The sequence below is a fragment of the Rhopalosiphum maidis genome, chromosome 3 (assembly GCF_003676215.2).
Source record: "Rhopalosiphum maidis isolate BTI-1 chromosome 3, ASM367621v3, whole genome shotgun sequence".
Classification (NCBI taxonomy): domain Eukaryota; kingdom Metazoa; phylum Arthropoda; class Insecta; order Hemiptera; family Aphididae; genus Rhopalosiphum; species Rhopalosiphum maidis.
In genome coordinates this window covers 52666289-52691674 of record NC_040879.1, presented here as the reverse complement: position 1 = coordinate 52691674, position 25386 = coordinate 52666289, and the positions used below count along the sequence as shown (strand labels likewise).

At 28.6% G+C, this 25386-nt stretch overlaps 1 protein-coding gene and 1 pseudogene across 1 annotated transcript; one reads left to right on the top strand and one right to left on the bottom strand.

Moving 5' to 3' along the window:
- Window positions 1-1470: 1470 nt before the first annotated feature.
- Window positions 1471-5238, bottom strand: LOC113557942 (MADS-box protein JOINTLESS-like). Its single transcript, XM_026963481.1, has 7 exons — window positions 5185-5238; window positions 4921-5127; window positions 4571-4852; window positions 4245-4401; window positions 4059-4178; window positions 1825-1989; window positions 1471-1766 (listed from the first exon to the last, which is right to left on the bottom strand). The coding sequence occupies exons 1-7, from the start codon at window positions 5236-5238 to the stop codon at window positions 1471-1473; spliced, it is 1281 nt and encodes a 426-aa protein (XP_026819282.1).
- A 1269-nt stretch (window positions 5239-6507) lies between these two features.
- Window positions 6508-9634, top strand: LOC113557943 (annotated as a pseudogene).
- Window positions 9635-25386: the final 15752 nt, after the last annotated feature.

Below are 25386 nucleotides of genomic sequence, written 5' to 3'. Positions count from 1 at the left end.
AATTACAAGATAATAAATAACAAAAAATATAATATTTAAATTTAAATGGAGAAAAATATTTTAAAAATAATTTTAACATAATGTATTATTTTTAAAATAAATTAGAAAAAGCTAAACTGTTGCAATAGGATCATTAATGAGTTAAGTTCTTGGTTAAATTACAAAATGATTACCAAACATAGATTAAATAAAAAGTAAATACATTTTTTTTAAATTTTGCATGAACTTTTTAATTATTTGATTAACATGTTTAATGTGTATTAACAATAATATTATAATGAAATTGAAAAATAAAGTTATTGATAATCCAAAAATATGTTGGTATTTTAAAAAAAAAATATTTATGTTATATTTACCTACATAATACGTACTATTCCAAAAAGTTTGAATACTTAAGTAGATTATTAAAAATTAAATAATGTGTATATTTAAAAAATTATTATCAAGATATTATTATAGCTTAATTACCAAGTTTAAATAATTGCGATCTATTATACATTTTTATATGCCCTAATTCATTTACATTTCTTAAAAAATTATTTAACTTAAAATTAATATACAATCTGATTTTATGAATAGTTATATTAAAAACATTCAACAAATATGTCATTAAAACCAGTCAACATTCCCAAATACTGAAAATATATTACAATAGACTGTTAAAAATATCTAATCATTAAATATAGTTACAACGGAAGAATATAATAAAAGTATCAATGATATTTTTACTTTGTGTACATCGTTTCCAAATTCTAACTATGATAATGTTTAAAGAGTCAACAGAGTTGTTAAAACTGATAATAGGAGAAATCAATTAAAAAAATAGTATTTACTGTGGCAGAACATGATACATGTGTCAAACTCCTAAATTTACTTTATCAGTATGTATTTTCTTAACTAATATTAAATATTAAATTATGTATAACATATAAATGCATTAATATTGATAAAAACTAATTTTTTTTTTTTAAATATTTCTTGATTTAAAATATACAGTAAATTTGCTGTAAATTAATATCATTATTATATACAACTTAATATAATTTAAGGTAAAAGAAACAAACAAGTATTGTAATATTTTTGTATTATAATATTTGTGGCAGTTACATTTATTAAATCAAAGGTCTAAATAATATTATGTAACGTAAACATATTTTAACATATTTTAGAATAATAATAATTAACAATACTGAGATTTAACATACATTTTAATTTTAGCTAAATATTTAGCATATAACATTTAATCAAAATGTTTTTATGTTCAATTGTACGAAAATATTTAAATTATTACATTTTTTTAGATAGGAAATTTGAACAAAAGATTCAAATGACTACATTTTTAAATTATATATATAATTAAATAAAAATGAATAGCAATAATTGTTACTAAAGTACAGTTTTAAAAAAAATGTATAAAATAAAAGAAAAATAATTTGGAATGTAATTTGAATTTAAAATTTATATGTAATTCTAAAAATAATTTGTATCACTGCTTTGTGACATTTGTTCATTATTTATTTTATTATCAGAAGTCGTCATAAACAAATTGTTTTGGACCTGTATAGGTACGTTGTGTAAACCTTGCATAAACTCTTCTGTCCTGCTTTCCTGTCCTATTTGTGATACTTTATTTTGAAGTTCCAAAGCTTTTTGCGGTGATCTTTTTATCATGTTCTTAGAGATTCTTCTTAGAATATTACCACGACGGTACCTTATATTATTTCCAGGTTTACTTTTAGGAGATTTATTTAGAATTTTGTCTAAACCTAATTAATAAATTTAATTAATTTTATTTTTTAGTAAAATGTATTTATTATATAATACTTGAGTGAGTATTTTGTATTAATAGTGGTATTTGAACATTTGACATGAATTGTGGATTTTTATAGTTTTTCAGTTCTTCGTGTAGATTATTGTCATCTTTGTTTAATATAATATCATCATCATCATCATCATCATCACTTACTTCAGTTTTGATTTCATCATCAGCTAAAATTTTAATTATTTAAAAGTTAGGACACATAACACAAAAAAAGCTGTTTAATTTTTCAAAGCAAAATATTAAAAAATAAGAAGAATTGAAGATATGTGAGATATTTACAAATTGTGTATATCTTATAAAATAAATGTCATTAATAACACAAAAATAAAAAATATAATTATAATTTTAATACAGAGTGTCCCGTGAGGATTCACCTATAACAATATTTCCCGAAATAATGGAGATATCATGATTTTTATTTTTTAATAAGTTTCACAGGGACAATAACTACAAATATTTTACATTTTAATTTATTTTAATGTTTTGATAAAAAAATTAAAAATATATTCTTTTATTTAATTATTTTCAAAAAATTGAAGATAGCCATTTTGTAGAGTTTATTTTTCTGAAAATATTGACTTTTCAACATTTTAATTTCATTAATCTCCTGATTTTTAATATTTTTTCTAGTTTCGAGATAATTGCGAATTACACTTAAAACGTTTGGCGGTCGTACAAGCATGTGAGCCACATGTTTGATACATTGATACCACTATATCGTATTAACAATTCGTAGTTAAGTTTAGAAAAAATATTAAAAATCAGAAGATTAATGAAATTAAAATGTTGAAAAGTCAATATTTTCAGAAAAATAAACTCTACAAAATGGCTATCTTCAATTTTTTTGAAAATAATTAAATAAAAAAATATATTTTTTAACTTTTTTACCAAAACATTAAAATAAATTAAAACGTAAAATAGTTGTAGTTCTTGTCCATGTGAAACTTATTAAAAAATCAAAGTCATGATATCTCCATTATTTCAAGAGATATCGCAATGGGTAAATCTTCACAAGATACCCTGTATACATAGTTTTGGTTAAAATAATTTTCAGAAAAAAAAAATGATGTAATGTGCTCTTTGTTAAATAGAGCAATGTAGACATTACTTAGATGAGTGCTCGGTAGAATTCTTATTGTGTAAAGTGTTCACTTCACTGCTTTATCAATTTATAATTAAATTTATCTAATAAAACTATTATGGGTATTTTTTACATTTTAAACACAACAAAAAATATAATAATTTTACAATGAAATAGGTTTTTTTATCAATGTTATGATTTTATGAGTTTCTATTCTTGAATAGGAAAAAAATAATTTAGTGAGTCATAGGTATAAACAAAAAAAAATATTGAGTCCACATTTGGGAAATGAAATATATACTTATTGAGTCTTATGATTAATTTGAGTAAAATATAAAATTAACCTTATAAATAATATATAGAGGTTCCTAAATGATAAAGTTAATTTCATTCTTATGACTTGTTAGACAAAAATAATAAAGATATAATATTATATATAGGCTGAGAATTTTTGGATTATTTTAGTAAATATTTAAAAATATATTTCGGATTTTTATTTTAAGCCTTTTTGTTATAAAAAGTAACCTTCCAGTAGAATACTTTACTGATTATACTAAAAAATAATACTAATGAAAACTTACATTATTCTATTAAAGCTGCTTTATTCAGCCCATCCAAAAATTTAGTTAATTGTAAAATGCAAAATATGTATTAAGATGAGAAGTACTTATATTATTAATATAAGAAATGATCTCAAAAACAGCTGTTGCATTTAATGAAATTAATACAATTTGAATATATACAAAGTTTATCTCATACATTTCACCCATAAAGAAATTAAATTAAATTATTATCACCTACATTTATGTATTTCTAAATAGTATCTATGATTATAACAAAAAGAAAAAAAATTGTCATTTTACTTATAAATAACCAATTTTGTCAAATTTTTAACATCAGATGCTCGTCAACAATATTTGTTGAAATTCTTTAAACTTATTTTTTAAATCCAGCAATAACAACTTATTAAGAACCTTATATTGTATCTCTTTCTATCTCCACTCTCTATAACGTTTTTCAATTTTTTTTCTTTATTAAAATCCTTAATGATATAAGGTTCCTTATAAGTTGTTCTAAGCATTAATTCAAAAATTATAGTTATGTTCAATACTTAATTCTTATAGTTATTTTATGTAATATTATATTCAATAATACTTATTGGGTTATTTAGTAAAGTTTGTTGCCGTGAGGTGATTTCTATATTAGTATGTAAACTGTCATCCATGTTTTCAAAATCATCATCAGCACCACTATCAATCTTTAACTCGTTATCACCTAAAAATAAATTATCAATACTTGTGTTAATTAATTTTTAGTTTTTAAACATATTAAGATTCATACTCATATCTGAGTCACTAGAAGTAACTCGTTTAGTAATATTAATAAAGTTATTATCTGGCAATTTTCTTATATCTTCTGGACCTTCATTTTCAGGCATAAATTCTTTTTCAAAACTATTACTACCTTTATCATCATTGTCATCTTTACCAACATTATCCTAATAAACGAAATAACATTTAGATTATAATAAAACGTTCATCAAAATATTAGAAAAGTTATATTTAGTATTTACTATATGTATAAAAATAAAAATAAAAAAAAAGTTGAATAATATGTGTTAGTTATATTATATATAAGATATTATTATAGTAGTCATGATTACTTACAGCCATTATTTTCATCCCATGTGCCTTAAGAATTCTAATTGCTCCACCAGAAACATCGATGTCTTCTATCTTTTGAGTAGTGGATATCATTTTAAATTGTTTAGATTGAGTTGTCTTTTGAGTAGTGGATTTTATTTTAAATTGTTTAGGTTGAGTTGTCTTTTGAGTAGTGGATTTCATTTTATATTGTTTAGGTTGAGTTATAGTATTCACTTTAGGCTCATCGACAACATATGAATCGACAGATTTACAACTTCCATCGTTTTCCTGCTTATTTTGTTGCTGCAATTATAAAATGGGATTAATAAAAATTAATTACATTTAAAATATTCAAATAATCTTGATTTTACAGCAATAAAATAAGTATTTGTCAATGATTCGAATGGTTCACTAAATTCAGTATATTTAAGTAGTATTTCATCCATATTTGTACTAGCGTACTGGTACAGCTTATTATTGCAATTGTTGAAAATAATGATAGCTACTTCAGAATCACATAATACACTTAACTCATAAGCTTTCTTCATGATACCAAATTTGCGTTTGTTAAACGTAATCTAAAAAAAGTTAATAATTAATATTAAGAAATCGGAAATTATAATAATATTACATACACGGCGCATATTATTGTTTGTGATTCTGGATATATCAATTTTCCTGCGTCCCATGATGCACGATTATTTATGTCAATTGATTGTTTTAATTTGACTTCAAGATTCGGACAATGGAGCGATAAGCCTAACCTAAAACATGTAAATCGATAAGTTACACTGCAAGATTTTTCATGCAAAATGTATACGTACCTCGTACGTAGATATACTTTCCCAAACAGAATTTGTATACAAACAGGCACACTGGCGGCTTTTAAACGGCACAAATATAATGGAGACGAAAAAGTCAGAAAACAATTAAAACTCAATCAAAAATCGAAAAATCTCGATAGTAATAACAACAACGTTTTGATAACCGCTAGAAACGGAGTGTAAACACGAAATGCGATTTTTCGATTAGACGGTCTTACGATACACTCAGCGCTGTGGTGGACAACGTATCAACTCCTTAGCGTTATCTGATACTGTCTGTGAAGCATGGATATAGTATCTATATTATCTATATTTTTAAACTCCTATACCACCAAGATTGGTTAGTACCACGAATTTAGATTTACAGGATACCGAACGAACGTGTGATGAGCACGATTAAAGATATACAGGCTGCACATCGCCCTATAATAAACGGCTCTCAGATTGATTTACAAAGTGACTATATAAAACAGCAGAAAAAAATAACTACTAGCGCTCATGTGTCAACATTAAGAACTAACATAGAAATAAAATATAATTGAATGGTTATTTTACAATAAATTGTCACTATTTACTATTTATTAATTATTTTTATAATAATGTTATAAAATATAATTCAATTATCATTATTGATAATTATTAATTGTTCAAATAAAACATTTATAATATGGAATATTTCCGCTCGGAGCGCTACACTTTATTTATTGCGATAATCATTTCGGATATCACCTTAGCAGAAGTCGATGTGCAACATGTATATCTTTAATCGTGGTGATGAGTGAAGCCCGAACCATCTCACTTGTTGGCAAGGCCACTATACCATCTAGTGCACTATTTACAAACTATGTTAATATTTATCTTCCCTCGGATTTTGAATTTTTAAATTATACAATATTATGAATTCAAATAATCAACATAAATCTTATAAATTCATGATAATTATCACGAATTAAGAAATGTATTATGATAATTAAGATATTATCATACGGCTAATGATTCCTTTATAGGTCTATGATAATAAATAATAATATTATATTATATTTTTTATACATCTTCAATCGCTACGAACTACGGGAATCTCGTGATTCCAAATTTAGTTATTTTTGGGGGAATTGCTTAAAACCTGCTTGAATTATGCCTTTTTTAGACAAGTGCTGTGTGGAAAATTGCAAGGGAATATCTAAAAGTAGATTAAGTGTTCCTAAACTTTCCCATGAAAAATGGGAAAAAGCTTTAGGAAAAATTATAAATAAAAGGTCTAGAGTTTGTGGTGACCACTTCAAGCTACAAGACATTATAAATACTTGGATATCAAGCGAAGGAAGTAGCAAGTACAACCGTAAGTATAAATATTAAATAATTAACTTATATAATAAATATTAAGATATAAGTAAGATCCTACGATATCTTCATTACCTAATTAAAAATTAAAAACCTGAATTGTATAATTTTTAAATTGTGTAAAGATATGTTTAAAAAAACCTCATTTGAGGTCTGGAGCTGTACTTCTACTAAACAACTTCACAAATAAAAACATTATAAGTGAAATGGAAAAAATCATATTGCGAAGATATATTCATTGCTTCTAATGGCTCATATACTCAAGATATCATATGGGAGTATGGTTCAAAATTAGTGTTAACCTTAATTAATATAATTTATTTTTTATTTTTTATTAATAGATAAGCAATTCTAGGAGTCAAAATCAAACCAGTGAAATGGAAAAATCAAACTCATTTTATTATAATATTTCAAAAGTAACAGTTAAAAGCTTTACTCAGGATCCTTCTTATATAAGTATAGCACAATAATTTTACAAGTAAAAACAATATAAATGTACTATTATGCAAGGCTGGGCAAGTTAACGATTTTTTTTAATTCATTAAGTTAAGTTATTTTAAAAAGAATCAAGTTTTTCATCATGAAATCAAGTTAACGCGTTAATCTAAAAAAAAAGGTAACTTATTAAGTTAAAAGTTAATTTGAAAAAAATGTAACGAGTTAATTAACTTAATTTTAACTTTTAACTCGTTAATGCCCAGCCTTGCTATTATGAATTATGATTTTGGAATTATGCAGGAACCTATATTTGAAGTCCTCACAAAAGAAAAACATGTTATACAACTACCACATAATTGGTGTCAAGATCTTTCCAAGAATGAGTTTGATGAAAAATTAACTATTTCATTTTTTAAACTAGGAAATTTTAATACTAACTACCAACGTATGATAGAAAAACAGTTGATAATTATTGAAGGTATGTAATGATTAATATGTTGATTTTTAGTACTTTTAAGTTTTTCTTTTTTGCATTAAAATTAGTTATCATTATTTAAATAAAAAATTTTATATATATCTAATTAATTATACATTAATTTTTATAGATTCACATCTCATAGTTCAAGTTCATAATGAATGTGTCTCTTGATCTACAAACAACTTTATTTCCTTCAACATTAAATACAAAAATATCCATTGAAAACATTCAAGAATACATTAATACGTTTGATTCAATGAATATTTGTTATGGAGCAGTTCTAGCAAGTAAATATCCAAATATTAAAGCTTCATTTGGCCATCAATATCAATATGAAAATGGTTATTAAAAGCATTCAAAATGTCCAAAAATCATCTTTGATAATGGGCAAGTGATAGCTTTAAAAGTAGGCATTAATATAAATATAATATAAAATCAATGATTTAATTCAACATTCAACCAAAATAATTACATCATAAAACTAAAGTTATGCTGATGTTTTTAATTAATTATTGTTTAAAGTTCTAGTTGATTATGGTGTAAAAGATTAAAGTTTTTAATAAGACAAAATTCAATCAAATAACAAATCGAAATTGTTTATGACGAATTCTGGTAATAAAATCAATAATGTACAAATGTCACAAATCAGTAAAACAAATAATTCTTAAAATTACATTTTAAATAACCAATTCTGAATTCTGAATTTTTGGTTTTTAAACAGAAAATGTGTAATTGTGAAATTAGATGGAAAAATAAGTAATATGATATAAATCGTGTACTTGTTTTAATGTAAGGCTGTAAATTCAGTATAATCTATTCAACTTGTCAAGTGGAAGGAACCACTGCAAAAGAAACATCAGGATCATGGGACATCATGATCTTGATGTTTCTATATTGATAAAAAATCAAATCCGCCAAATTTAAAAATGAAATTATTAGGGACTTGAGGGACATCTCAATCACAGTTGACTTTACTTCCTTGCATAGGTCTAAGTTGTCATCATTACAATTTGTTAACCCCTTAATAATTCCATTTTTAAATTTGGCGGATTCGGTTTTCAATAATTTTTCCATTTGTAGCAGGATAATATATTTTTTGTTTTCCTCTTCCTTCAACAAAAGCTCTTTAAAAAATTTATTAATTACTAATTTAAAATTAACCAGTCTAAGTTTATCCACACAACATTCACACTTTGTCTCTCTCCTTGACTCGAACTATCTATATATGGCACTCAAATTCCTACTTCTTCTACAGTGAACTATCTAGAACTTACACTAGATCGCAGACTTACCTGGGCCTCCCACCTTAAATCCTAAAGACATAATGTAAACCTACGGGTGCGCCTATTAAAAACTTTTTGCAATAACAATAAATACACACACATTAAAACTAAACTCCTAATTTACAAATCTCTAATTAAACTCATTTGGACATACAGCTCTGGGGTACTACTAAAAAATCAAACATCAACAAAATACAGACCTTCCAAAACATAGCGCTAAGGAAACTACTTAATACTCCACCTTATGTCTCCAACCACTCCATACACCATGATCTCAGGATGAATTCCGTTAAAGATGTAACAAAACTCTACTATAAGCGTTTTCACAGTAGGTTACCAATCATCCTGACCTTCTTATAAAAAAACTTAGCAATCCATTCGGTTCCGGGTAACCTCGTCAGACGTCTCAAACGTAACTGGCGTCGTGACCTGCTAAATGCATGAATCCTGGATTAAATCCTCCTACTAAACTCTAAACCCTAAAAAGGTAGTGTCATCATTGGGCGGCTTGCTCCATCATACTACTCATGTTTTTTTTTTATATTACTCTTATCTAATTTGCTTATTGTTCTCTATATAGATTGTAAATATCTTGTAAAAATTAAAATTAAAAAATTAAAAAATATTAATTTTTAAGAATACCAATGAAATTTATTTTTTTTTATAGATTACTAAGTTGTCTGTTTTAATTGATAACAATGATTTGGGGAATAGTATTTGAATAATAGTTGGACACATGTTTGACAATAACATTTTGTAATATTATTCATTATTTGGGTTCAAATAAAAATTTTCATTTTCAAGTCTTTTGAGTTATTGTGTGATAATAGGTGAGGAATTAAAATGTTTGAACTGTTTCCATTTAATTTAGTTTTTTACGTTTGTACTATTGTACTGAAAATTAATGAATTAACTTGAGTGACTCTAATAGACAATATAATCCGTAATAATTAATAAAAATCAGTTGATCAATAAAAGTGTCACAAAAATACCTCCTTTCAAACATCTAGTATTTTTTATATTATAAACGGTGTTAATATGTTTAGGGTATAAATAAACAATAGTTTAAAATTAATTAAAACCACTATTTTGTACAGTAAAATATAATTATATATACCTAACTGCTTTTAGAAACGGGCCAAAGATTAAGTTTATTCCTTAAGTTATCGGTAAACAAATATGTTGGCAAACGGATGTATTAGTGAAAGAATTTATTTATTACAAACAACAGCCTTGTTATAGTCTAGATTTTTAAATATAGTTACATCCAAGACAGTAGATATTATTTAAAATACTTATTTAAAAATAATATACTGTAAAAGTATTTTAATACATTCACTTAAATATTTTACTATATTTTTATTTATACTGTCTATTTATGACTGTTGTCTGTTTAATTTTCAACAAAATAACTTAAAATTATTTAATACGAAATTGTGTTACAAACAGAATAATATTGTATTTTTTTAACTTATTTTTTCATCGAGTAGAAAAAAATATAATATACTCAATACTCATTACTCAATGTCCTCCATTTAATAATTTTGGTTTCGACCGAATCGTTATTGTATTCATAATTTAAATAATAGTTATTGTAATCAAAATATTTATAAAAAAAAACACAGCACCTAATCAACTAAAATTCGTAGAACCACTAGAACTTGACTTGGCGACACCCATTGTCACCACTTTACTGGTCGACCCGCCCGACCGACGTTACCACTTTTAATACGTGAACCATACCTATTTTACATTATATTTGTTTTTTTTTTTTTATCTGTATGCGACTATTGTGAAATTTATATATGTGTCTACTGTCTATCGAACGGTTCCGTTACATCTCGCGATTCCGCGATGAACGAGCACTTTTAGTCGAACCAGGCTTCGACACGCTCTTGTCCCGTCGACGAACACGTACACGACGTTCCCGGTCTTGCCACACGAACTCGACGGTTTTCGCGCCCTTGCGCAACCGCTCACGAATTATAGTACGAACTCACGTGCGCCCTGACGCAATTACCGCACGCCCGAGCATCGAGCACCCGACGAAAAGGCATACGCGTCCAACACAAAAATGCCTGTTCACATTATCTCACCTCCATGCCTGTCTAGCCTCCAAAACCTTCCACTCACGGAGTCAGATCGATAACGATATTCAGGCGGTAAATGTATCGGTCCGGTTGAGAACACTTGTGCGCCAAAAACTGTTTGATTTTGACTAGACCATAACAAAATAAAATAGATCTATTTAATCATGAACTAATCATCTATACACATATCGATTATTAAGGTTCAACTCAATGTCTAAATCAGATAACTTATTTCCACCTTTTATCAATGTATCATACACGCAGTGTTCAAAAATTACCGCGACATAGGTACCATAATAATAATTTTAAACAGATAATAGATAATTATTTTGAAAACTAAATTAATTTTCTATACAAGTATATAACTCCAGAATTTTATTATTTTTATTGCTGCAATACTTGTAATATCCATTTGCTAACAAATTGTGTCACCTATATAACACCTGTTCGCCAAATTGACCGAATACCATCACAAATGTGTCTAAGAACGCTCCTGGTAGTATGTGTATATATATATGTATGTATAAGTAAATATATATATATATATGTACTTATTAGTCGGGTAGTGAGTGGGTGCTGGGCATGGCACAATAACCTTAATGTAACACCCGCTCGACGATGAGTGTCGAGTTGGTCAATAACGCGATGAATGGACAAGGATGATGGTAAAAAAGACTAATGAAGTAATCACGGTGATAATAATATAATATAATTGTATTTTTTGCTAAGCGGCTGGTATGACCTGTTCATCTATTTTCTATGGGTATGCCCTACGATTATAGGAAAAAGCTATTCGCCATTCGGCCACTCCGGGCGGCTCTGGGCGTAATGGTCCGTAACGATTTAAAAATGTAAATGTGGTGATGCTTATAGAGCACGGGACCGCGTCGGTTTCGGCGGCAGTGGCGTAGGAGGGGGATAGATAATTTTCTAATTAATTCCGCCCGCCAAACTTGGCGAACGGTGAAGACAGAATATCTCAGTGGTTTTCAAACTTTTATTATACACGGAACACCGTTCACTTCAAAAAGTTTTCACGACACACTGACCTTTTTTTTAGATGAACAAAATTGTTTTGAATTAATTATAATTATATTATATTAGTAATAAGTTATTAAATTTATTTTAATTTAAAAAAAAAAATGTAGTTTATACATAGATACATTTAATGAGAAATGTGTGCCTGATGGGCGTTACAAATATTTTTAATCCTTGGACGAATAGTTGACAGACATACCCGCATTTTTTTATATCACAATTTAATGCAATCAGTAATTTATAGAAAAACCGCGGCACACTTAGTGGATACTCTCAGCACACCAGTGTGCCGCGGCACCCAGTTTGAAAACCACTGCACTAACTGCTAAAATAAAAAATAAATAAAATAATATAATTAATCAGTCTCTATTTACTCTTGTCGTTGTGGTCGACGATTTGATACATTGAATACATTGATAGTATAGAATTTTTTTTAGGCTATCAGGTCACGACACCACTGTCATTTAAGTCTTATAATCGGATTGCCTGGGATAGAAGCAGATGATAGATTGGAGGTTAGAGGATTCTTATGGTGTGCTAGGCGGCTATTGAAACGTTTGTAGTGGGTTTTGGCTAGTTCAGAGACAAATGGAATTTTGAGATCAGAGTAGAAGGTGTGGTTAGACACAGAATGGTGCTTTTAGAATTGTACGTAGGGTTTTTAATTGAAATGTTTGAATATGGTTGATATTGGAAGTTTTGGCAGCTCCCCACAGTTGAATCCCATAAGTCCAAATGGGCCTGAGAAGAAGTTTGTAGAGTAGGAGCTTATTGGAAAGTATCGCGTGCTTAGATGTTAGAAGTGGTCGAAGGAGTCGGAAGCGGGCATTAAGTACACGGGTTTTGCCAATAATGTGGGGTTTCCAGGTGAGACAGCAGTCAATAAGGATACCGAGGTATTGTATACACTGGGCAGGAGGAAGCGGTTGATTATTAAGATAAATTGTTGGGCATATTTAATGGCGAAGTGCAAAGGTATCGTGGATGGATTTGGATTCATTCATTTTTACACCCCATGTTTTGTACCATGATTCAAGGAATTTTGGCTTCCTTGACTAGTGACAATATACGTTTGAGAAGGAGTTTTTCATATAGTTTGGAGAAAGTTGAAAAGAGACTTATAGGTCTATATGAGGAAGTCTGGTGGTTTTTTTGGTTTTAGTATGAGTATTATGATAGAGAATTTCCATAATATATGAAAGTATAATAAACGAAGCATAACATAATAGATTTGGGTTAGAAAGATTATGGTTTACCTGGGAAGGTGCTTGACCACTTTCGATAAGATTAAGTCAAAGCTAGGTGATTTTTTAGGTGAGATTTTCTTTAGATTAAATTCAACTTCGCTAGGGTAAAAAACTCTTGGAGGAGGATACATAGGAAGAGGAGAGATTAGATAGCTTTCAACTTTTTGGATTTTGGTCGGTAAGATAATATTATGGTGTGGTTGAAAAGTGTTAGATAAGTGGTTTGCAAATGTGTCTGCTTAAGATTGTCCGGTTAATGTCAGGATGCCATCAGCACTACGTAGAATAACGGAAGGATTGAGGATGCGTAGTAATTTCCTAGTGGCTTTCCATAGGGAGCCAGTGAGAGAAGAAATATAGTTTGTGTAAGACTAGGACTTAAAGATTGCTAGCAGATGTTTCAATTTTTGGGTAAGTGCGTTGTAATGAGATTTGTCTATAGAGTATCGAGATCTTTGCCAAATAACACGAGCCCGGCGTTTTTGCGAAATGAGAGTTCGTATGTAAGCGGGGTGAAGAAGGAGAGGCTTAACGTGCAGGGGTACAATTTTGGCTGAATCCCACTCGTAGGTTTGAATATTAGTTGTGAGTAGGTTTACTGCGTCGTCGATATCAGAGGGAGTTTTAAAGCGAAGTTCTAGGCAAGTTTTTTCGGATAGAATTTCATTAAATTTGTCCCAGTCAGTTAGAAATTGAGATAGAGGTGAAAAGTTGATTTTAGCTGGTGGTAGACAGTCAAGTGAAAGCATGACTGATGAATGGTATGATCAAATGTCAATGAGATTAAGTGCTTGGGTGTGGAGATTTCTAGGAATCTTAATGACGAAAATATCCAATATGTCTGGCATTTTGCGACGGGAGTTGGGCCAGTAGGTGTAATTTTTAGATGCAATGACAGTAGAGTTTGTGGTTTGTAGTGGTTGTAAGAGAAAATTTCCTCTGGGGTTTGTAGCACGACAGCCTCATTATTGGTGTTTTGCACTGAGATCACCACCAATGATGAAGTTGTTGAGGGTGGAGAAGAATTCGGTAAGTCTGGTCGGACTGATTTTGTGTTTGAGTGCACAATAAATAGCTGCGAATGTGATAAGGGTATTATAAGTAACAGATATATTGCGCAGGATATAAAGTTTTGAATTGGTATGTATTTAAGTGAAGATTTTATATACATATTGCTACTCCTGCATGTGCAGTGTTGTGAAGATGGTTTGCGCGATTGGAATCATAACCAGGGAGATTAACGTATGAGTTGGTGGTGAAGTGGGTTTCAGATATAAGAACAATGTCAATTCTCTTTTCTTGAAGGTTGAGGAGGAGTTCATTTTTGTGATTTTTTAGTCCGTTAGTGTTCCAAAAAAGGGTGAGGAAAGAGTTAGAAGTATAAGAATTAGGCATTAAATTTAGTATCAAGGAACTTGGAGATGACAGGAGTGAGGAGAGTAATTAGAAGATTGATAACTGATTTCAATTCATCTAGAAACTTAGAAATAATATCTTTATCGGTTATGGGGGAGTGATTGTCGTGAGATTGGTTGTGAGTGGTGCTGTTACCTGTTACATTGGCGTAGGATTTGTTGTGTATGTTTTATTGTAGATTGAAAGATGGTGAGCTGGTTGGCGATGTAGAACATTGAAGAGGCTGCTTTAGTTGAGATTTCTGGCTGGGGTTGGATGAGGGAAAAAGCTGACGGCGGCAGTTTTGGAGCCCCTTATGGACAGTGCAGCCTTTATAGTTGGCTGGATGATTGCCATAGCACAGCTCGCAAGTGGTAGGAGTGTCAGGCGTTTTTTTTGCATGCTGTAGTTGGGTGATCCTCACCGCATTTAACACAGCGTGCAGGATTTTTGTGCTAATTTCCCGATTACAATATACATAATACTAATGTATAGCTTTCTATCGGTGTCTAGTGATGTGTGATGTTTGCGAGAGCAGTTACCTTCGAGACTAGAATGCTATACAGACAGAATTTCCAAAACCAAGTGTCTCTAGTGGGTGGTGCCAATTTAATGGAATTATATCTACGGGAGGGCATTTTAAAAGGTATCAACTTAGAGGAATAAGCAATAAAAAATTGTTTTTTTAATTGGTTATAAAGTATTTACATAAATAAATTCAAATTTATTTTTTCAGAAAAAATTTCTTATGCGTTTCTAAAGTGAATAGTGTTGGTGAAGGTGTCGAATGTATTGTTGTCTTCCGTGTAGAACTTTCCTTTAGTCATAACATCTTTGAAAATAATTATATTTACTTAAAGTGAACTTTTTAAGCAAGACATAAATGTCCAGTGCCTTATAGAAACTTATATACAAAAACTGATTGGCTATAAATGGTGTTTTGCTGGTCGACGATAACAAAAGTATACTAAACCGCTTGGCTACTTGAAAATGTTGTTTTATTACGTCATTATAATGTATGCAAATATTTATTAAAAATAGAGATATTTTTGTCAGATATAATTATATATATATATATGGATTAGGGTTCAACAAAGAACCAATTAAAAGCTGCGTAAAGTCTTAAATACCCACAGACACAGTAGTATAGTTTAGGAAAAATAAAAAAATAAAAGCAATTCATTAAAAATAATAGTAGATATAGTTTGAAACATTTTTATTACTATATTATCATTAATAGTTTATAGATGTAATCGAAATGTTTTATGTTGACACCTTATTATACTTACAATGCGACCGGCCGTAGTATCATATATTCACGTAAGGTCGATAATGTTTTCATGTCAATGACCTCCGACCGCTCATTCGAAATACGGGTCGTTGTGTGTTAGGGGAAGAATTGATTTAATCCCCGGCCTGTACTAATCAATATACCGACCACACCGCGTCGGCGTCGTTGGCGTGGTGATTCGCTCACAATTTCTCGTTCGTCGCCACACCTACTATCGTATACGCGCACTACGCTCGTACATATCGTTGTATGCCGGAACAACAACAGAAAACTGAATTGCAGCGTCGTGTCGTCGCCTCGTGATTTATTGCAAAGTAAAAACGCCACAAACAGTAAGTCACATTTTGAATGCCATTGGGTTTAATTTGTATAATTTTGAATATAATATAATTTATAAAAAATATTAGGTATGAATTAAACATTGTAAACGCATATTTGTTGAATAATGCTTTTGATATTTCATAAATTATAAACGTCACTTAAATTAAATGCTAAAATAACTTTTTCTAGGTACGATGGGTCTTTGTTTTGTTTGCGATGAAGAATTGAAAGGTGATGATTATGTACGGTTATCTACGACCCGTACACCATATGGTAAAACATTATTTCCAGAAAAGATTGCCGAGGTTCTTGGAGAAGATATTGTGGTTATTGTTAACAACGATGATCACGCGTGCGAGAAATGTGCAACACAATTGAACCAAATTGACAAGTTGGAAATAGATCTGAAACTTGTTAAAAATGCCATGTTGTCTCATATAAGAAAGAAGCATGGAATATTAGTAACTGATGAGGATGTTGAGGTATTTATTGTACCTACTAAAATTAATCCATCCACAGTGTTATAAAATACATTATTTTTATTTTTAACTTAGGCTGTCAAAATGGAGATGTGTGACGAACCAGCAAAAGTATCAAATCCTTTGAAACCAAGTGAACCTCACAAAATCCTTATTAATCAGGTTAAAAAGCCAATTAAATTTTTAAATATACAACATAAACTACAACAAACACCTACACAGCACCAAGTACTAAGGCCACAACGAGTACCGAGGCCACAACATGTACCGAAGCCACAACGAGTATCGATGCCACAACGAGTACCGAGGCCACAACAAGTACCGAGGCCACAACGAGTACCCAGGCCACAACCACCAAAGAAGCAATTACGAGTAATGATGCCACAGCAAGTATCGAGGCGGATGCATGAACAGAACCTACAACTGCCACAACAGAAACAAATTCAAAAACAACAAGATGACGCTAACAGATTGGAAATACACAACTCTGATACATGGGTTCAGTATGTTTATTAAATCTGACACTTTATTACATTATTTTGAAGCTATTAATGATACTTTCATTTATTTTTAGAAACCATATACCTACTAATTCAAATAAAATAGAAACTGGAAAACCCATTATTAATCAAGATGCTGTTAAAATATTAACTCCGGTAAGAATAAGAAAAAATGTGTTTTTTCTATACATTTAATATACAATTGATGAATATTATTGTGGTATTTTTATTTTGTTTGTTTTGTTTTGTGATTCATGAAACTTTTTATTCCCATTATAAGTATATTAAAAGTACATTAAGTTTAAAAAACAAGTTTAATAGTTTTAATATAGAGGGCCAATAACAATATGTCAATATGTGGGAATAACATATTTTTGGAGTCTCTGCATAGATACCTATGATATTATAATTATAATATACTCGTACATATAATGTTAATGCTAAGTTAAATCACACGTAATACAAGTTTATCACTATATTTCAATAGCAATATCAAAGATAATTTACTTTAGTTGTGAATTAAATATTAGTAGGTAATAATATTATAATATTATTATTTATTTGTTTTATTTATTGCTTTTCAATTTAACAGATATTAATCATGGTTAGGTATATCTTAAGATATATAATATTATACATTATTACTATACTATATTATATAGTTAAAATGCCAAATCCGTATATATCATTTTGTATGTTTGTAATAGGGTATGGTGTCCTTTTAATAACAAACATTTAATCTAATCTCATGTATAAATTAAACACTTTGTTAATATTAAATTTAATTTAGGCACTGAAACAGAAAAAACCACTTTTTATATGCCAATTTTGTGCCAAGGATTTTGACAATCGAGGGCATTGTATTACACATATTCAAAAATATCATAAAAAGCCAACTTTAAATAAGCTGGTGAGTGAACAGTGATCAATTTGAAGACATAACAAACTATATAGTAATTTATTAATTAATTTTATTTTTAGGAAAGAAAAATATTATATTCTAATCCAGGTACTCGCAACATCTTAAAACTTATTCCCAAGTCTAAATTTCGAGCAAATAATCAGAAAGTAGACTATCCTATGGGTGATAATCAAGTGGATAATAAAAAAGGTACTGTAAATATTAATACACTGTTAAATTATAATGTCCTTGTTAAAAAATCTGGAGATACTGATCAAGAAGACAAAATTAAAGGGGAAGTCGGAGAAACTGAAAACTCTTGAACACTGAAAATTTGGAAAACAAAACAAAGATTTGGATATAAATTCATGTTGACTGCAACCTATTTTGAAAATCTTACCAACGGTAAGGATATATAAAACTAATGTAAAGATTGTATAATAAATTGATTAATTGGTAATTAGTAAGTTATGATTTGAATTTTATAAATTCTAATTACATGGTTTAAAATGTAGTATTCTCTTTAAGATTTTTTTATGTATTCATATACTCTTATCTAGATAATATTTATTTTAAAATACTGCAGTTTAAAGAATTATAGACAATTATAGTATTATTTATTTAATAATATATATAAATTGTCTTATTATTTTTATAAACAAGAGAGTTTTACAATAATGATAACAATTCCGTTTAAGTGTCAACTACTTAAAATAGTTTGTAATTATATTTAACAAAATGGCTTCTAATTAATAAATCATTTCAACTAATCTGTTATCAAACAAATAGTTAAATCAAATTTATAAATCGAAATAAAGATATATATAAAAAAAAAATAAATAATTAAAAATTGATTTTATTTCTAACTAAGTCATTACTTAGAATCAAAAATTATTGTTAAATTTATTTAAGCATATATTATATTCTTAATGTATAAAAGTTAAAATTAAAGAAATCAAGACTAACATTCATTTCATAATCATGATTAAATTAATTTGTATTATTTTTAAAATATGTCCATATAAACTTCTAAAATGTTTGTATCAAATCAATGGTTTTATATTTCAGTGTAATCAAAAATTATTAATTATTTAATCAAATTTAAATATTGCATACAATGAAACTTATTAAAAAATAATGATGTTTCTATTAAACAATTTTATAATAAAATTATTATCATTAAAAAAGAATTTTAAGCATAAGAATAAACCTTATTTGTAAAAACCTATATCTATCAATATTGTACTGAACTTGAACATTGTTATCTTACCAATTATTATTAATAATATTATTATTATACTTTTTTAAATGTTATTAAATTATGGTTTAATAAGGATGTATTAATGTAACTATCTTAAAATTGTACAAGCTTGTCTTAAAAATAAGAACTGTTATTTCCTCTAAAAGCCTAGGCATTTGGAAACAATCATTTGTAAAATTATAAAATTATTTAAAATTTATTTGTTTATAGTATTCTTAAATTCAAACAATAAAAATTATTATGAAAAAAACAAAAAATAAAATTATTCATATGTAAGAAATAATAAATTTTTATTCATCACCTATTTGTATGCCATTATATTCTAGAATAAAAAAGTAAAAACTTAATACGCTTAAAGAATTAAAAACTGTGTTTCATATTTATTTATTTTCTATTGGTAACTAAAAAAGCAACAAATTCATCTTCTATGGCAGCATCCAACTCGTGTCCTTCGAAGGTTTTTTCCCCCTACCCCACCCTAGAAGATTTATATTTAAAAAAATCTAAATTTTAAGTTATAAATACAAGAAACATTCGTTTCTTACTTACTGTCCGTATATTTTAAAAATAAATTAATATTATTATTGTCAGTGGTTAAAGTGCAGAGAGACAGAGGGGGCGGAGTCCCCCTTTTTATTTACGGTAAGATTCCGGGTCCCCTTTAATTTAAGTTTCCAAAGTCCGAGGGGTCGCTTAACAAGAAATGTATTGTAAATTTATGTTGTGAGTTAATTTTAATAATTTATTAATTAAATGTCTTACGCACACCACACATTAATAATCACCAAATTTAAACGTGTTTTATTTCGCGTGAATAATTTCCACGTTTCTGAAGATGAAGACGCGTGCGATAAGCGATTATTAAATAATAATTATAGTTTATTAGTGTCATAGAACTAGACCTGATCTATGGTAGTGTGTAATCCACATTCACGCTGTGTCTAATTACAGATACCCGGTCACTTGTGTAGATATCTTAATAACACGTAACGGGCTGTAATGCTGTACGGAAAGGTTAAATAATATTTATATAGCTTAAGATAATATGTGATAAAACAATTACAAATTACAATTTAAACAAATTATTAAACTGAAAGAATACGAATAGTGATATTAATTATAAATTATTTTTATTTGCTTTTTTAATGAAATGTTTAAAACTAAAATGTAAATACATTTTTTTTAACATTTCAGGTAATGTATAGCAATTTATTTTTTATTTAGCAGGCATTATATGTTTAAAATAATTTTTTTAAGAAGAAAATATTATTTTACATACTATTAACATAAACTTTTTTCATTTTGCATAGAAATACAAAATTAAAAATGTCATTTAGAAAAGTAAAGCACTTAAAAATTGTAATGATAAATATATATATATATATATTTAAAGATAAGTCTGTAAATTATGTAAACAAAAATATTTTTAAAAAAGTATATACATTTTTAAATAATGAGTATTGTTTAATAAACAAATTTCTTTATGTATTATATTCATAACTAAATATATGTGTTACGGTCAATGTATACAATTTGGGGGTTTTCTACAATATACATATAAAGGCCTTCGTATATTGGGCAATATAGATAATAAAATATTTAACAGTTAAGTATTGCCAAAATATAATGAATACTATATATTTATACTATAATGTTTATGTTATTAGAAAATATAATTTTATTTTTTTTTTCACATGTACTGTTTCCGTGGTATTTTTATGTGCATAGTCGCTCAACTGCTTTGCACTTGCACTTCCACGTTTAAAATTTTTTATACACATCAGTCATAGCACTGACCACCCAAATCAAAACATTTCCGTGCTGTCTCTCAGAGTTAAATTTTATCCTATCGGGAGGAGTCAAACAATTTAAATTTAAATTAAATATAAGTAGTAATTAGTATTATTATAATGAATATCTTAAAATTAAACTTGAAATTTGAAGCCCCCAGTTTTTAAGCACTAATTAGTCCAATCTGGAAAATATTTTTTCTGTGTACAAATTGCTACACATGCTTTTAAATTGAAGTTGACTTTAGAGCTATAAAATACTATTTGATATAAATATAAGTTTATACTGCAGTATAATATACTGTATAGGTCTGTTTGTCTATATAATTATTTTAAATGATTACCAACCGTCACCGTAATTTGTTACGATGATTATAATACTAACTACTTTATAAAAAGTTTTTGATATAAAGAAATACTATATAATTGAGATATAAATATTATAAATATAATAAGCAACAATTTATACTGAACTCATACTATAACGGGTACAATATTGTATCAAATAATACAATTTATTTTTGTGCTTTTATCCAACTACTAGGGAACAAAAGCCCAAAACAAATTTTTACTTTTGGTCTATTGAAAAAAATAGAAGATTTACGCTTTTGGGTATCACTACAACCGGGTTCCTATTGTAATCGCTGTCGTCCGTACTCATAATGTCGAGTACCAATGTCCAATGAGCGCAATCAGGTCACCGACCCGATCTATCAGCGAACAGGCAAATGTAAACTATGTCAGAATACCGCCGGTTAGATAAAAAGGTATAATGTAAACTCTGCCAGTTTTATTTTCTTTCCTGTAATGGGTACATGGAATTTATGACTACCCAACGTTTGGATGGTCAACATATGTAACAATAACAGTACAATTAAAATATTAAGTAGAACTCGATGAACGCCTTTCAAGTATTAAATATACTCCTGCGTAAATGTCTTAAACTTATGCAATTTACACCAATCCAAAGAAATTTTTATGATATGGATTCTAAGTATATATTTTTAATTTCTTTTAGTATTTTATTAGTTTATTTTCAGACACTTTAAAATTTACTCTTAGATTATCATGGCTCAATATAAACTTCAGCTTGTCGAGGTTATGAAACAAGGATTAATAGTTATGAAACTGATATTTTATTACATGTAAAGCAGTGCCTCCCTTGAAAATTGAGGGAAGAAAATGCAGACTTATTGTTCCTAATTAATTTTAAATTGATGATAACATCATTTATTAGACTCAATCTAGATTGAGATTAATTTAAAAAAAAATTTGAATTCCGAAAATTTAGAAAAAAAAATGATTAACTAAATTAATAACAACGCAAAATGTTCGTTTGTTTTACTGTTTTTCGTTGTTGCCCGCCGCACAGCGCACGCGAACGGGCAACTGCTCAGCAACTCGTGATACGCAGGTCTGCGACGAAGCATATCTCCGAATAGATTAGAGGTGGAGTGGTGGTGGAGTCATCGGTGGCGGCGGCTTTAGCGACTGTGGCGGCGGCGGACCAATGAGAAACGGAGAAATGCTTACGTTACAGTACATAGATGGGCGGAGGGTGGTAAATACACATAAATACACACAAAACAAACATAAAATAATTTAAGCTACGTATGCGCATGCGCAGCACCTGAACGGAGGCAATGATACTATTAATCTCCGCTGCATCTCTAGCGCTCGTCACTCGACATCCATCACCGTTGAAGTTAATATTAGAAAAATATTAAATTTTAATTCGTGATCATTCCTAATTGCTATTATCAGTTAATAATTAATATTTATCAAATGATAATATGTTCCTTATCACTAAATATTTTGTATCTATTATCTATATTCTAGAAAAAATAAAAAGAAACTAGTTGGTTCAAAAATGTTTTTTTTACATATTAATATCATTATTATTAATGTATTTTGTAATTAAGAAAAGTTAATCCTTATATATATATATATATGTATCTATATATTTGTAAGGGATGTGTGGGGGGTGGAGTCCCCTAAGAGTTAGTCCGTATTATAACATGTTGCCTCCTCCAAAATTTAATACCAGAACCGCCACTGTTGATTTATCTACAAAAGATACAGTATTGGACCTATTAAATCAGTTCGATATGGTTAGAATCGGAAACAAAAATTAGATGGTAAGTGATATAATTTTGCATAATAGAAATTTAATTTATCTTTATTAAATAATTTTATGTTTTATATATTTTATTATTTAGATTAACTTTAAAAGTTGCGTTTTTGGCTACAAAGATATAACTCCAAACTATTTACAAAAAGAAAACCTATGTAATTGATGAAATAGATGAAAATGCTGGGCCCAACTCAGATTTTTCCAAAAACGATCAGTCCAATATAATATACAGGTAATATTACAGAGAATATATTAAATATTTATTATTGTAAATTAAAATTAACGTGTAGATTTCTGTATAAGAAATGGTACATAATCATGCATGATGATCATCAGCTGTTATTGATTTCTAAAAAAAAGTTAATTGTCAACCAAAATTACGGGTATTCGATATGCAACGGAAAAACATTGGAATTGCGTTTTTAAAAATATCAATCACTTTTAAAATTTTAATCGTCTTATAAAAATGTGGATATTCTGTTCTACAGCAGCCAGTTATTGCTGTTGATAGAAACTGAAATAAATCATTTTGTGCTTTAGTATCAACTTTGGATAATAATTATACAAGGCAAGGCCGTAACTGAAAAAAAATTTCGAGGGGTCCAAAATTTTTTTTATAAATAAACGTTTAAAATGTATAGTTAATAAACTATATTTATCACTAAAATATTTCTACTTTTAAAAATTTTCGTGGGGTCGGACCCCTGGACCCTCCACCCAGTTACGGCCTTGATACGAGGTACCTATTACAATAATATAAAACCTTATAATAGTATGGAGGAACTTTCTATTAATTTTGCAATCGAAGAATTAATAAGTATTTATATATTTTCTAATTGTCATGCATTTCTAGCTCGGTATATATAATATAATACCTTGAAAAGTCTCTAAAATATAATACCTACCTAACTTAACATTTTATTCAATAGAAAAATTTAAATACCTTTGGAGAACTAAATAATGTTAGGGTTTTTTCATTACTCAATTTTAATTTTTTTGACTCACTAGCATAACCTGTTTTACACCCAGGCACATAACATTTTTTCGGCATTGTTAAATTATTTTTTTTTCACAATTAATGAATATATAAACAAGCTTTCAAACTTTAATGTTGTTTAAAATCATCAAAGTTGAGGGAAGTTATCTTATCTACACCATGACATGAATCATGATCTAGTCATTCAATTGCTTTGTAACTAATTTTATGACTGGTATTTACAAATAAATAAACTAATATTAGAAAATTGTATTTATTTATTTATTTAAACTAATATTCAATAACAGCATTTATACCTATTTAACATAATATGATTGATATAATAACATTAGCTTGGTTTATATCTATAAAATAATATAGATTTTACATTTTTACCTATTTTATATTCTTATTATAAACATTATATTTACATTTAAATACATTTTTAAAATATTTAATAATATATTTTTGTATAACAACTTAAAATAAAATAGATCTCCAGGCGAATAGTGGCGTACTCTGTTGAGAGATTTCCGAATTCCTGGTTTGCTGTACATTTTGGCATCCATTTTTTTACATTGTGAGATAAGGATGTGGTATCACCTTAATATCTCTACATCATGGTTCAGGCGGTTATTAGGATTACCGTACGGCCCCAGTGTGTACCTTGGTCACCGAACATCATGGCAAGCCAGTAGTCACACTGTCACGCACATTGAACATCCCTGCGCCGTTACGATATGCTCGCCAAGCCGCGGTTAGGTTAGGTATTTTGTAGGTATTAGGTAAGGTACGAACGTATCATAACCTGCAAACCATCATTATCGTGAACCGTGGACCGTGACCTCACATTTTTGTGCTCTACGCCTCAACAGCCAACTTTACTGATTTGCAGCGTCGTGTAGGAGCAAATACCAAAGAATAAAATATTAATTTGAATTCAGAGTTCATAAGCACACCGCCGGCCCCACAAAACGGAGTACGCATTACGAGTAAAAAAACACTTGGTCATCCGCTTGCCGGCAACAATAAACGCTAACAGGAGTTTAA